The sequence below is a fragment of the Monodon monoceros genome, unplaced genomic scaffold, assembly GCF_005190385.1.
Source record: "Monodon monoceros isolate NGI ecotype Baffin Bay Population unplaced genomic scaffold, NGI_Narwhal_1 Super_Scaffold_2, whole genome shotgun sequence".
Lineage (NCBI taxonomy): Eukaryota > Metazoa > Chordata > Mammalia > Artiodactyla > Monodontidae > Monodon > Monodon monoceros.
Window position 1 is genome coordinate 81,400,336 of NW_021703776.1, and position 12,653 is coordinate 81,412,988.

Below are 12,653 nucleotides of genomic sequence, written 5' to 3' on the forward strand. Positions count from 1 at the left end.
TGATTACAGCCCTGAGGGTGGGGTTGCCCCCCCGCCCCCTTGCCAAGCAGTGGACAGCCTCCAGCATCGGGAACAGGACTGTCGTGGGCAGGTGGTTTGGCCCAAGTACTGACAGCAAAGCTGGCATGTTCCAGAGGATGAAACCTGTGATCATCCTAAAATCTAATTCTAGCCTCTCATTAGGAAATCAAATGCATTCTTTCTTAGGCTTCTCTTGGAAAGTTGATCTCCCTGCTTTTCTTCTGCTCTGTTCCGTGCCATGAATATCGCTAGCGGCCCTCCCCCCCCGTCCAGGGTCCAGCCAGCCTCCTGCTTGCTAGGGCAGAGGAATCTCCCTGGCTCTCCTCCCTAACTGCATTGCAGCCCCTTAGCCTGTGCATCTGCCATACAGCTCCATCCTGCTCTCACCTGCTCAAATTATGGTGCTTTTTCCTGCCTTTCTTTCCTTCAAGCCCTCCAATACTGCTTTGAAGCCCCAGCAGCCCTCTCTGTGCTCCCTTCTCCTTCCTGGTGCCTCCGTGGGCCCACCTCCCTTGGCAAAGCACCCTGATGAGGAAACAGGGCGAGGTGACGAGACACTGGGAAGCTCACCCTCCTGGTAAAGGACCAGGACTTTTAGTAGGTGCTTCCTGTCCCAGCCCTCAGCTTGTGCACCTCCAGCAGCAGCATCTTTCCTTTCTCCTGACCCACCATAAGAAAAGGTAATCCGTTCCTGGCCTAATAAGACAGTGCCTTGGGCCATCTAAAGAGCTAGATTAAAGAACAGAGCACAAGGCAGTGTTTTCCTGGGAAGAAAAGTGCACCCCATCCTTCCCACAGTGTTTGGGCTTGTAGATGGTGCTGTCGTGCTGCCCAGGACTTCTGGATAATTAATTATCCTTCCTCTTTAGAGTAGCTCAGTAGGCATGTTCTCTCTTTGGACATGGATGAGGTTCAAGAATAGAGCTGGTGATGGGGGCTAGTCAGTTGGTCTGTCCCCTTATCGTCAAATTTCAATTCCTACAACAACTACGGAGTAGTGAGGTAGATACCAATATTATGCCCATTTTACAGATGAGGAAAACGAGTATTTGTCCAAAGTCACATAACTAGTAAGTGATAGAGCTGGGATTCAACCCAGGAAGACTGGCTTCAGAGTCCACGCTTGTAAGCACTATGCTATATTGCTTTGCAGATACGTATATTTCACTGACGGTTCCTGAAGCCTTTATCCCTGCTCCAAGAAGCAAATTACTTCATCTCAATTTAAAGCAAAGATGAAAACAACCTTAATCCACTACCCAAACCATTCTTCCCCCCTCCGGGGAAAAGGGTGCTTTCTGAATGGACGGAAACCAAGAGAGGTGCTTTGAGCCAAAAGCTGCCTTGCAGTTTAGCTGAGGCAGGATTTAGAAATGGCGTGAACGGTGCCTGCATTAGCCGATGGCACGGAGTGCTGAGTGCCAGCAGAGGAGATAAAATCAGACATATGTTTGGATATAAATGTTCTCTCTCTTTTTCTTCTCTAATTTTAAGCCTTTGTTGCAGTAAAATGTTGAAGCCTTAACTGTGGGCTCTGGCCCCCTAAGGTAGTAGCCTGGGCTGAGTAAGGCCCACTTAGCCTTCTCTTAATCTCTACCCATCTCCACCATTAACGGCATGGACTCTGCATCTCTTCCCCATTAATAGGCATTGTCTTCAAGGGACTCTTTACTAGGCTGCTGCCCTCCCCCCACCAGCGCCCCCGTCCCAAAAAGTTGCTAGCTACAGTACATGTTAACAGCCATGATAGAGCGGATGTCCCTAGGCCTTAGAAACTAGCCTGTCTGCTCTATCTTCACTGATAGTAGAATGCAGCTTTACACCAAAGAGTGATAAAAGGCCCTAGAACAAATTGTGGGAGTGGCGACCAGATCATGATTTTAGAGCTGGGGCCAGGGTAGATGCAATGGAGGAGAGGAGTTAAAGAGTCCCCCGCCTCCCCAAATAGTCTCATTGTTCAGCCAAATAAGCAGAAACCACTCCGCTGTGGAGAAGTTGCTCTTGAGAGGTGCTCTAAGGCCTCTGTCAATCCTTTACTCTGCAAGCTTCCAAGGCTAAGGTTGGGAGAAGGCCAATCCATCGTTCCCACTGTGAGCACCCTGCCTTGTCTACTTCACCTTTTCCCTAGCAGCCGTTGCCCTCTGTGGGATCCCATGGTTTCTGCCTGCCATTGAACCTAAGAATCAGGAAGCTATTAGGTATAGTCCTGAGAATCCAACTCCTTAGTCAGCACACGTGGCCCTTGGGCCACCTCTGGGGCCCCTGTGGTCCGAATTCTGCTCAGGCCCCGGAGGGCAGTAGAGCTGGTTCTGAAGGAGACTGGACAGCTCCAAGAGGAGGGAGAAGAGAACACAGCAATAGCTATAGGAAGGTCCCATTTTCACTGCATATTGGCCAGGAAAGAGAGATGTTCTTGAGAGCCAGTAAGAGCCTTTATGAGAAAGCACATTGGTTTGGGTAGTCAAGAGACCTGGGTTTCAGTCCCACCTCTTCCACTAATTAGCAGTGTGACCTTGGACTGTATCTTTCAGTTTCTCTGGGGCTCGGTCTCCTTGACTGTAAAATGTGAAGGGATTAGACTACATGGTTTTTCACGGCCTTTAAAAAATTCTGTAATGAAAAGTCTCTAACTCCATATAATCAGCGGCAGTCTTTTCCCTGTAACGTGTTGCTATGACTCCCCTCCCGAAGAGCTGCCAACCCATGTTCCATTCTCAGGTAACAAACCCTACAGCTTGGCCAGGCCGAGGATGAGTCACCCGCCCAGCATTAAAGGCTGCACTTTCGGTGCTCATGGGACTCCTCTCTGAAAAGTTGTCCCAAGTGCCTGCTACAAAGGAGGGTGTACCCGCCATCACGGCGGGGGAGAGTTGCCGCTCTAAATGCTGAACCGGTGCCCAGGTCAGGGAGTACGCCCAGTGGGGAAAGGAACTCCCCTTGCAGCTCTAAGGACACTCACACCCAGGCACCATATTCTCTCTCCCCCAGGAACCTCCTTTGAGGTTCCTTCTGGAAAGCACTTCTCCCTCAGATTCCAAGACCTGAATATGCCCCACCCCCAGGACAAGTGCATTTGTTCATAGGACTCTTCCCCAGGAATGTTTTAGGCCCATTTCTTCACCTCTCCCCTCAGATCTTTGTTCAGCCCCAGAGGCTTTGTCATTCCACAGCTACTGCATAGTTCCCTGGCCGCCCAGATAGCTGTCAAAAAGAGGAGGGGTGTAAGGAAATGGGCTCCACATCCTCTATTTCTGAAGCAGCTCCTTCCTTCACAGTTGCCTCTGAATGTGTACCCAGGAAGCTGTTCTAAACAGCCTGAGCTGTGTCTTATGGCACTAGGAAAGGGGGTGACTTCTTGCATTTTTCAACTGGTCCTCGCCAAGTCCCACCCTTTTCTCGGCTGCAGCTTTCTCTCTTTTTATTGGGGGTAGGGTACTAAAGGACGGGCGGAGGGAACATATCATTGTAGCCTAGAGACATGAATGGCAGTTTCTAAAAGTGTGAGCCCATGCATACACACTGCCACAAACACCGACACCCAGAAATTTTGTGTATGTGAAATACACAAACACCCAGAGGAGGATTAAGAATTGGCCCTTTCTTAGCCAACTGCTGCAAAGGGCTGCCTGCCTCTCTCTCTCTGTGTTCAGCGCCAGGGAGATCACACCCACTCAGTCCCGATTCCCTGCACTCCACTCGTATAAATACTAGTGCTGAAGAGACGCAGGGTCCCAGTTCAGGCAGCCTGCCTGGACCACGTCCCTCGGCTACACATCAGGAGACCAGTGCCCACCACCACCAAGACACGTTTGACTGACTATTCAGCACCCAGAGAACAGAAGCAACACTGCCTGTGGGATCTTTAAGCACAACAACATTATTGCAGTGCCCTTAAATCCAGGTCCCCCGGGGTCCCCGTGTAGAGCTGGTGCTGCCTGACCAGCAGCTTCTGCTGAGGTGGCGTTTAACTCCTGGCCGGGTCCCAGGAGCTGAGGCTGACCCATTTCCCCCGCTTTTCCAGGACACAGGGAATTCAGTTCTACCCCCCAACAGAGCCAGGGACTAACACACTTAGCTTGTGAACGGTGCACTAGTATCAGGGTGCTTTTATTTAAGCTAAGGAAAAGCGGCTGACAGCTTTAGCGTGTTCCCATACTTTAAAGAAATGGAAGATTGTCCTCCCCTCCCCTTTTTTTTCTTTAAATAGAAATTATTTGGTCAGTGCTCATAAGAAGCTATAGGTTCAGGGTCTTACTCAATTTAACCCTTTGGGGACACTGAATTAAAAATTGAACAATATTTATTAAAATACAAAAATACACTTTTCTCACGTTACAATCAGTGGCATTTCCCCCCCACACCCCACCCCCTTTCAAATCTGAACCCTTTATTTCCTTTTAAAGCTAAAATAATAAATGAAAGAAGTTACATCATTAAATGGACCAGAATAACAGAGATCTCTGCCTTCCCCACCCAGGCCCGCCCTTCCTCTTCCCCCTCCTGAGGTAGCCCTGGGAGAGGGAAGCATTTCCCCCCATTGTGCTACATTCAACAGGACTCCATGCCGCACTCATTCTGTGTGTATCACTTTGTTTTAACTGTGGATTTCACATCTTTTTTGTGAACCATCCTGGTGAGGAAAGGCTTCATCACTTTCAATGAGCCTGTGCCCTTTTTGTCTCTCCTCTTTCTTCTCTACTCATGTCCTGCCCCCTCCGCATCACCACAACCAGTTGACATCAGCAGTAATAATCCCTAATGAATCAGCATTTAGAATAGTCACCAAATCACAGGCATGAGAAAAGCTTCCACTCCCCCAAGCGTCCCACTCCCAGCCCCTCCCCCCTTCTCCACCTTAAACCAATCCTTTAAAAAAAAAGATCATCAAATGCATCACTGTCTACAATCATTTGTCAGATACCAGGAACAACAGGTGGACATGGCACAATGCTGAGTTATGGCCTCCTGCGAATACCTTCTCTCTGCCTCTGCTCTCCCTTCCCATCCCCCTTTGGTACCACGCCCCCCTGCCCCCCCAGGGGCCACCTCCTTCTCCTGGGAAGCCCTGAATAGACACATGCCTTGCACGGAGTGGGTTAAGCCCAACTGCAGGAACGCGGTGCAATGTGAAGGCGCCTGACTGACAGCTACGCCAGCTCCCTTCCTTCTCTGCTCCTTCCCGAAGCCCTCTGTCAGGCGGGTCACGCTGTGTCCCACTGCACAAACCAAGAAGACTTGTGCACAGGGATGCACATACTCAGTCCCTTAAGGTTTCAGTTGAATTTTGGTGGTTTTCCTGTTTAAAATACATTTTACAGGTCTGTCTTTCCCTTGGCCTCTGAAGAAAAGATTATTGCCTCTCAACATTTTAAGCACAGTACAGATTCTTAGTGCTTTTTTTCGTTTGTTTGTATTCTTTGTTTAAATAAGATAAATCTGCAAAGACAGCTCTCAGCCTAAGAAAGATGTCTAGAGAAATGGGTATTCCTGTGTCCTATGAAGCATCTTCTAAAAAATGACAGTTCAGTCTCCCCTCCACGCCTCAGCAGCCCACACCCTAACTCTTTAGGGATACTGGTTGGTGTTGTAGTTTGTTTTATTTTGGCAGTTTCAACCCTATACCAGAAAGCTCTCCTGGCAGCACAGCAGACTGACTTGTGGCTTCTATCCCACAGCATTCCCAAGGTCCCCCACCCCCTTTAAATAGAACTTACAAGTTAGAAAATAGTTTTGTTTTGATTTTTCTTTTTAAATTTTAATATAATCTGTTTCTTTTACCAGCCCATAGATTTAATATATAAGCATATACAAGAAAAAGTCTCTCCCCACTCTGTACAAAAGTTGCTGTCTTTTGTGTGTGTGTGCATTCTATTGCATTTTATAAGTTTGGGGGGGGGGGAGTCATATTTGAGTTTCCTGTACCTTGTCCTTGGTATGGGTCTGAATGATATAAGGTTCAGAGATAGTAGTGACTGTGGGGTGCAGAGAGTTCCCCAGACTGTTTTCTGTCCAGTGGGCCCCATGTGCTGGTTTGTAGGTGTTGTAGTTAATATGGTCATGAATTGTGGGCAGCACGACTGCCCCCTCACCTGATACACCGGACGGAGCTGCTGTTGCTGCTGCAGATGCCGCCGCTGGGATGTCTTCATCCACCTGGATAATCTCAACAGTCCGGGCAGCTGTGACTGTGCTCCTCTGCTGGTGCCGCTTGCGGAGTTTATAGAAGACAATCAGCATGGCAGCGGCTAGCAGAGTCACTGCCACGAAGCAGCCAATGATGATCTTGGTGGTCTTCATGACTTCATCCAGGCTGGTCTGCACCTTATCATTGGTGTCCGTCGCGGTTACTGCCACCTGCTTGGGCACACGGGTGGTCTGAATGAGCACCGTGGTAGAGGTGGTATATGCCGGCTGGTAACCAGTGGACGTAGTAGGAACGGGCTTGTACTTTCGTGTTGTATCCTCAGGCGAGATCTCAGTGGTCTCCACTGTGACAGTCGTGAAGAAGCTGTAGTTGGAGGTGTTGAGCTCGGCCGTGCTCACGTTGAGGTAGGCCGAGGCATTGGAGTTGCCCGCCACGTTGGTCACCATGCACGTGTATACCCCGGTGTCTGAGAGCAGCACATGGGAAAAGTTCAAGGTGCCGTCGTTGAGGACAGAGATCCGTGGGTGGCGGGAGGCGTGGCTGAGCACTGTCCCATTGGGCAGCAGCCACTTCACGGAGGACATGGGGGGAGTCCGACACTTAAGTTCTGCCATCCGACCCTCAGAGATATTGAGGTCCCGAGGTGCATCCATGATGAAGGGGGCAGAGCACTGGAAGGAGGCCTGGTCCACCTCCACCAGGTAGCGGCCTCGCATGTGCAAGGGAGCATGACAGCGGCCGCAGCAGGTGGAATTGGTGGGTATGTACTCTCGAAGCCACCAGGCTAGCCACAGAATGTCACAATCACAGTTCCAAGGATTGTGGTGTAGATGCAACTCCACCAGGTACCTCAGTGGGGTGAAGAGGTCATGGGGCAAAGAAGAGAGGTTATTGTGGGCCAAGTTGAGTTCCACCAGGGAGGCCAGCCCATCAAAAGCATTCCGCTCAATCAAGCTGACCTGTGAGTTCATGACCCACAGCTTCTTGAGGGAGCTCAGGCCGTGGAAGGAGCCAGGCCTGATCTCAGGGAAGTGGTTTCCTGACATCTCCAGCTCCTCCAGCCCCACCAGGGGGGTGAGGTTGGGCATATCTTTAATGTTGCACATGCCCAAGTTCAGGTACTTGAGGTTGAACAGTCCCTCAAAAGCCCCCTCCGAGATGTACTCTAGCTTCTTGAGCTCCCCCAAGTCCAGGCGCATGAGGGAGGGCACCCGGTTGAAGGCGTAAGAGGGGATGCTTTCTATGGGGTTGTTGCGCAGCCAGAGCTCCCGCAGCTTGGACAGGTATTCAAAGGCCCCGCTCGGGATGACTGTCAGCCAGTTGTCAAACAGCTCCAGGGTGTTGAGGCTGGCCAGGCCGTTGAAGGCCCCCACCTCGATCTGCCGGATGGAGTTCCTGCCCAGCTGCAGGACCTCCAGGTGGTGGAGGTGGCGGAAGGTGTCAGCCTGGATCATCTGGATGTTGTTTTCCATGAGGTTGAGGTACCGGGTGTTGGAAGGAATACCCTGAGGGACCTCGGAGAGGCCCCGGCGGGTGCACACCACCTTGCTGAACTGGTTACTGCACGAGCAGACAGACGGGCAGTTCTGGGGCCCGGCGGAGGCGGCAGCAGCGATGGCTGCACACAGAATCCACACTTGCGCCGTGAGGTAGACGACGGGGAGCAGGACGGCATTCCAGGTGTGGTGCACAGTTACCTGCCACAAGAGCTTCATGGTGTGGCACGTTCATAATTCACCATCGCCTGGGATTTTGGCTCGGAAAGGAGAACCAGCCCTACCCCGGCTTAAGTGAGCTAGGAGCTCCTCTTTCCATCTGGAGAAGGAGGTGGGGAGGGGGCGATTAGAGAGACGGAGCAGATCGGCCGGAAAAAAAAATCATGCCAAACTGAAGAGTGGCCCCTCGTCTACCAGCCCCCCCTCGAGGCCAGCCCTCGGAAAGCTGGGACTTTCTCTCCCCCTTTGCGACCATCCCCACCCAGTCATTCGCTCTCACCTACCTCGGAAGGAAGGAAGGGAAGAACTGGCGCGGTGTCCTTAAGCGTTCGCCGCCGGAGCTGGCCACCTCGTTCCCATTCTCACTTCTTAGTTTTAATTAACAAAAGGGGGAAGTAGAGGGGGCGGGGAGGGCAGAGGGGAGGGGAGGGGTGGGGGAGACAAAATGGCTTCTAGTAAATCCGGAGCCGGCTAGCGGAGCCGCGGAGTTGAGGCGCGCCGGGAGAGCCGAAGCCCGGCGGGCTATGCAGGTGCATGCCCCCCCCTCAGCCCGAGGCGGGGCGCCACCAGCGCTTCCCGGCTTTGTCCTTGGACCCTGGCCCCGGCTCGCACCAGCCGAGGAGGAAGCCGCTTCATCGCCGGAGTGTGCCTCCGGCGCCCCCCGCCCGCTCCGGGGCTGCCACCCGGCGGGGAGTGAGGGGGCGCCCCGCAGCCTGCCAGGCCGCGCTCGCTGCCGAAGCTGCCGCCGCGCTGGCCCCTCTCCTTGTGTCGGCCGCTCCCGGCCCGAGGCAGCTGATGCAGTCGTTCGCTCGCGGTGCTGCGAGAGTTAAGAGGAGGTGTTCGCCGGTCTTTCGCCCCCCCCCGCCCGCCCGCCCTCCGACACACACCCCCTTCTCTCCTCGTCTCTTCTCTTAAGGGTTAAAAAGACAAAAACTGGGCTCAGTTTCCCAGTCCGCCGGCTGCTGGTGCGAGGAGCAGTAATCCGTCCAGCCCCCCGAGGGGCAGCGGCGTGGAGGCAGCGCCGGGACCTGGTCTGCCGGCCAGAGGAGCGCGCGGCGGCCGGGTCGCCCCGCGCCGCAGGCCCCTTCGGGGAGTCCGGGGGCGGCTGCAGCCCCCGGAGGCGCGGAATCGCCCGCCGCAGCCGGGCCCCCGGCGTGTCGCCGGATCTGGCTTTGTGCAGAGGGAGCGAGTTCAGGGCTCCGGCCCCCGGCGCCTTCAGCGGCTGCGCTGCCCGCGGACTGCTGCAGCGGCCCCGGCGCTGGCGGCGGCGTGAGCAGCGGGGGTCGCGGCTGCGGGGAACGCTCCGGAGCCCGGGAACATGGTCCCCACTCGCTAGCAGCGGCGGCGGCGGCAGCGGCAGCAGCAGCAGCAGCGGGGCCCCTGTGCACGGCGCCCACCGTCTCCTCCTCGCGCCAGGCTCGCGGTGTTGCAGGCAGCAGCCACGCAGACTGCTCTCTCATCCTTTTGTCCTTCAGTCAGAACGTGAATGTACTGCTGACGCATACTGTTCTGAGGAGAGAAGATTAGCGTGATGCAGTGCTCTTATGTATTAACACCGCTCCCCCTCCGCTGCCTGCCCTCGAGGGGTTAACGCCGGCGCCTTCCAGCGCCGCGCCGGCCCGCGCCGCGCAGCCCCGAGCTGTGCGCCTCCGTGCGACTTCCTCCCTCCCTCCCTTCCTCCCTCCCTTCCTCCCTCTCTTCCTCCCTCCCTTCCTCCCTCCCTTCCTCCTTTCCTTCCTTCCTTCCTTCTTCCTTCCTCTCTCCCCCAGCCCCACCCCCCTCCCCGGCCGCTTCCTCCCCGCCCCCTCTAGAGGCTGGGAGCGGGCCGGGCGAGGGAACAGGAGTGAGCGTCAAGTGGGGGGCCGCGCGCAAGTCGCAGGCGTGCGCAGCTATTTTGGTCCGATCGCAGGGAGCCGCCGGGTGGCCGCTGATAGGCTGGAGCGGCGCGGGGCTGCTGCTGCGGAGGGATCGCGCCGGCCCCCGCCCCCGCCCCGCCCCGGGCACCGGGCACCCTCGGGCTCTGGGCGCGCTGGGCTCAGGGCCCGGGGAGCCGGAGGCGCGGCGGCCCTCGGCGGGGCTGCTGCAGTTGGCGGGCCTCCCGCCCGGACCGCGTCATCCTCACCCCCGGCGACTGCGGACGGGGCGACCGGCCGTTCGGCCCGGGCTGCACGCTCGGAGTTCTGAGCTGCACTGGGGGACGCGGGGGCGGCCGGGGCGCTGCTGCACATGTGTCTGTTCGTCCTGCCCCTTCCCTCGCAAATTTCCTCACCCGTCGTCGGCTTTAACTAGGGCTTTCACTGATAATTTTCTTAATGAGGGTTGCGGGTGAGGCAAACCGTGGAAGGAAAGACCAAGTGCGGGGAGCTAGGGGAGTAACAACCTGGGACAGCGCGACAACCAGCTGGAAGGATTGAGGTGAACTCCCAGCAGCCAGGGCACAACCCGTTCATTAAGCAGCCGGAGCCGCGGCTTTTCACTCTTCGCAGCCCCGCGCCCCTTCCCCTCCGTGCACCCAGAGATTGGAGGGAGTGGGTCTTAAAGCTTCTGCCCCATGAGCTCCACCAGCTCTTCTTTGTTTCTGGGAGTCCCTGGGAAGAACTGCGTAGCATCCTGCCCCTACTTCCGGTGAGAGGCGACCCCGGGGCGTTTGATGGACCAGTGTAGGAGCGAGAACAGGACTTGTTCAGAGTTTTCCCACCGGGGAAAATGACTCCTCCTTCTCTGCCTGGTGCGGCGGAGGCCAACTGTGGCTAAGCCCTGGGAAGCCAGCTGGCAGAATATGGCACTGGTTTAGTGTTGCTTCTTTTCAAGGGCTACCTCCAGGCTCCTTTCCTTGTGCCCGCCCACCTCTGGCTTGGCAAGCTTGCTTGCCCCTCACCTACCTGCACGTGGGCTATTGCTTAAGAAGAGGAGGTCCTGGCCGGGATCTCTTAGCTCTCTGGATTCTGCCACACCCTTATCTCAATATTGTATGCTGCCCAGTAATCTGAAACCTCCTTAAATATGCCAGGGAATTTTTGAAGTCCGTGGAGGGAATGGAAACAGCTTCATTGTAGGCAATTTGGATTCCCTGTCGTTTACCAACTTTTTTATTATGTATTTGCAGTCAAATAATAACAACATTAATAGTCAATATGTTACCTAAGATCACATAGTAAGCGGTAGAGCCAGGCCTTGAACCCTGGCAGAGCTCAGATGTCTAGGAACTTGGACAGTAAAAGTGATTCTGCAGAGTTTTCTCCCAGTCAATAAGAACTCAGGTTTCATTCATTTACTTCAACATTTACTGGGATGTTTGTCTACTGTATGCTCTCCACTATACCAAGGATGGATGGATGGATGGGTGGATAGATCTGTTCTTGTTTAATCTGCCTTTACCCAGTGACACAGTTGCCATAGTTGTTTCCATTTTATGGATGGAGGTACTGAGCTCTGGCAGGCGAATAACATGCTCAAGGTCATACACCCAGAAAGCCACAGAGGCAGTATCTCAATCCAGTCTTCAAACCCTGAGTCCAGTGTTCTCATGGCTGCCACAAAGATGTCCAGTATGTTCACCCTGCATAGAGTAAATGGCGGAGACGAGGTGGGGGGACAGCCTGCATAAAACATTTCAGGGAAGGGTATATGGAATATACTAGAATGAAGGGTGGGAGAGGAGGGGCTGAGAAAATAGATCCTTTATTTAACTTGTTTGACTCACAATTACTAATCAAAGAGAGAAATGGAGGTTGAGTTCCATCTGGGCTCTTTTTCCCTTCTTGACTAAGCCCCATTTGCACACCATCAGCTTCAAGCAGGACACACCCATCTTATACCCAGATGTGAGTCTAGCCTGACAGGGATCTGTGGAGGAGAATTGAACACCCGCTGTTGAGAGGTTCTCTCCTTGCCACAGCTGGCATTGAGCTGGTAGGGTTCCAGAGAGACCCCGGCCAGGGTCTGGATGGCGCCCTGGTATATGGCTGCCCCTCCCCCCTCAGGCAGAAGCGGGGCCTGCCTGGCTGGTGCGGGCAAACTCAGAACCCATCTGTTCAGCTCCAGGCCCAGCAAATGTTGTGTAGGTGGATGGAAGGGTAGGATCAAACCGGTACTTAGTAATGGGGTGGTCTCGTGGTAAATATTTGTGAGTGATATCGCCCAAGCTTCATGCAGCTCATGGAGTTCTAGATAGGGGTACTTTGCCCTCTGTAGGCCAGCTAGGCTAAGGGAGCATCATAGAAACCATCAACTGGACCAAGGAGGCTGTGGGACCATGGCAGCACACACGGCCCTTTTGAACTGGAAGTGGCACTGAAGCCTCTAATCCTGTCGCTCGAGTGTCGTCTAGCCATCTGTCTGTTGCTCCTCACAGCCCCTGCTTCTGACTGCGTCCTTGATTTGGAGTGGTGCCACCAGGGAATAAAAAGAAGAGGAAGGCTTAAACTTGGAGAGGAGAGAAGGAAAAAACCCTGGGTTGAGAGTGTTTTCACTTGTGGTTTCCCACAGAGAGACTGCTGCGATAAAGCAGAGTTGAAGAAGCCAGCCAGTGATCCGGCAAGGCTGCGTCAGCCGCTTGTTACCTGCACTAAGACTGGGATGCCTGAGTTCTAGTCCCTTTTCTGCCACTGATTAGACATGTGACAAATCTTAAATTAAGACAGCTCTAAACCTTGGTTTCTTCATTTCTAAAATTAAGAGAACGGACTAGAAAGTTCCTTCCAGCTCTCATCGTCCACGATTCCCACCCCTCCTCAGATGTAAAGCTTTGTGAAGAAGATTGATCCTTTGGG

At 54.1% G+C, this 12,653-nt stretch overlaps 2 protein-coding genes across 2 annotated transcripts in view; one reads left to right on the plus strand and one right to left on the minus strand.

The window, feature by feature from the left end:
• Positions 1-12,653, plus strand: part of SND1 (staphylococcal nuclease and tudor domain containing 1) — a 418,829-nt gene that overhangs the window by 351,158 nt on the left and 55,018 nt on the right. The gene's annotated exons all lie outside the window — the stretch shown is intronic.
• LRRC4 (leucine rich repeat containing 4) lies at positions 4,304-8,787 on the minus strand. Its single transcript, XM_029233934.1, has 2 exons — positions 8,166-8,787; positions 4,304-7,981 (listed from the first exon to the last, which is right to left on the minus strand). Exon 2 carries the CDS (start codon positions 7,879-7,881, stop codon positions 5,923-5,925), a length of 1,959 nt encoding a protein of 652 aa, XP_029089767.1. The 5' UTR covers positions 7,882-7,981; positions 8,166-8,787; the 3' UTR covers positions 4,304-5,922.

Excerpts from the sequence above, each read along its gene's own strand:
- LRRC4 (XM_029233934.1), bottom strand. The coding sequence starts at position 7,881 with ATGAAGCTCTTGTGGCAGGTAACTGTGCACCACACCTGGAATGCCGTC.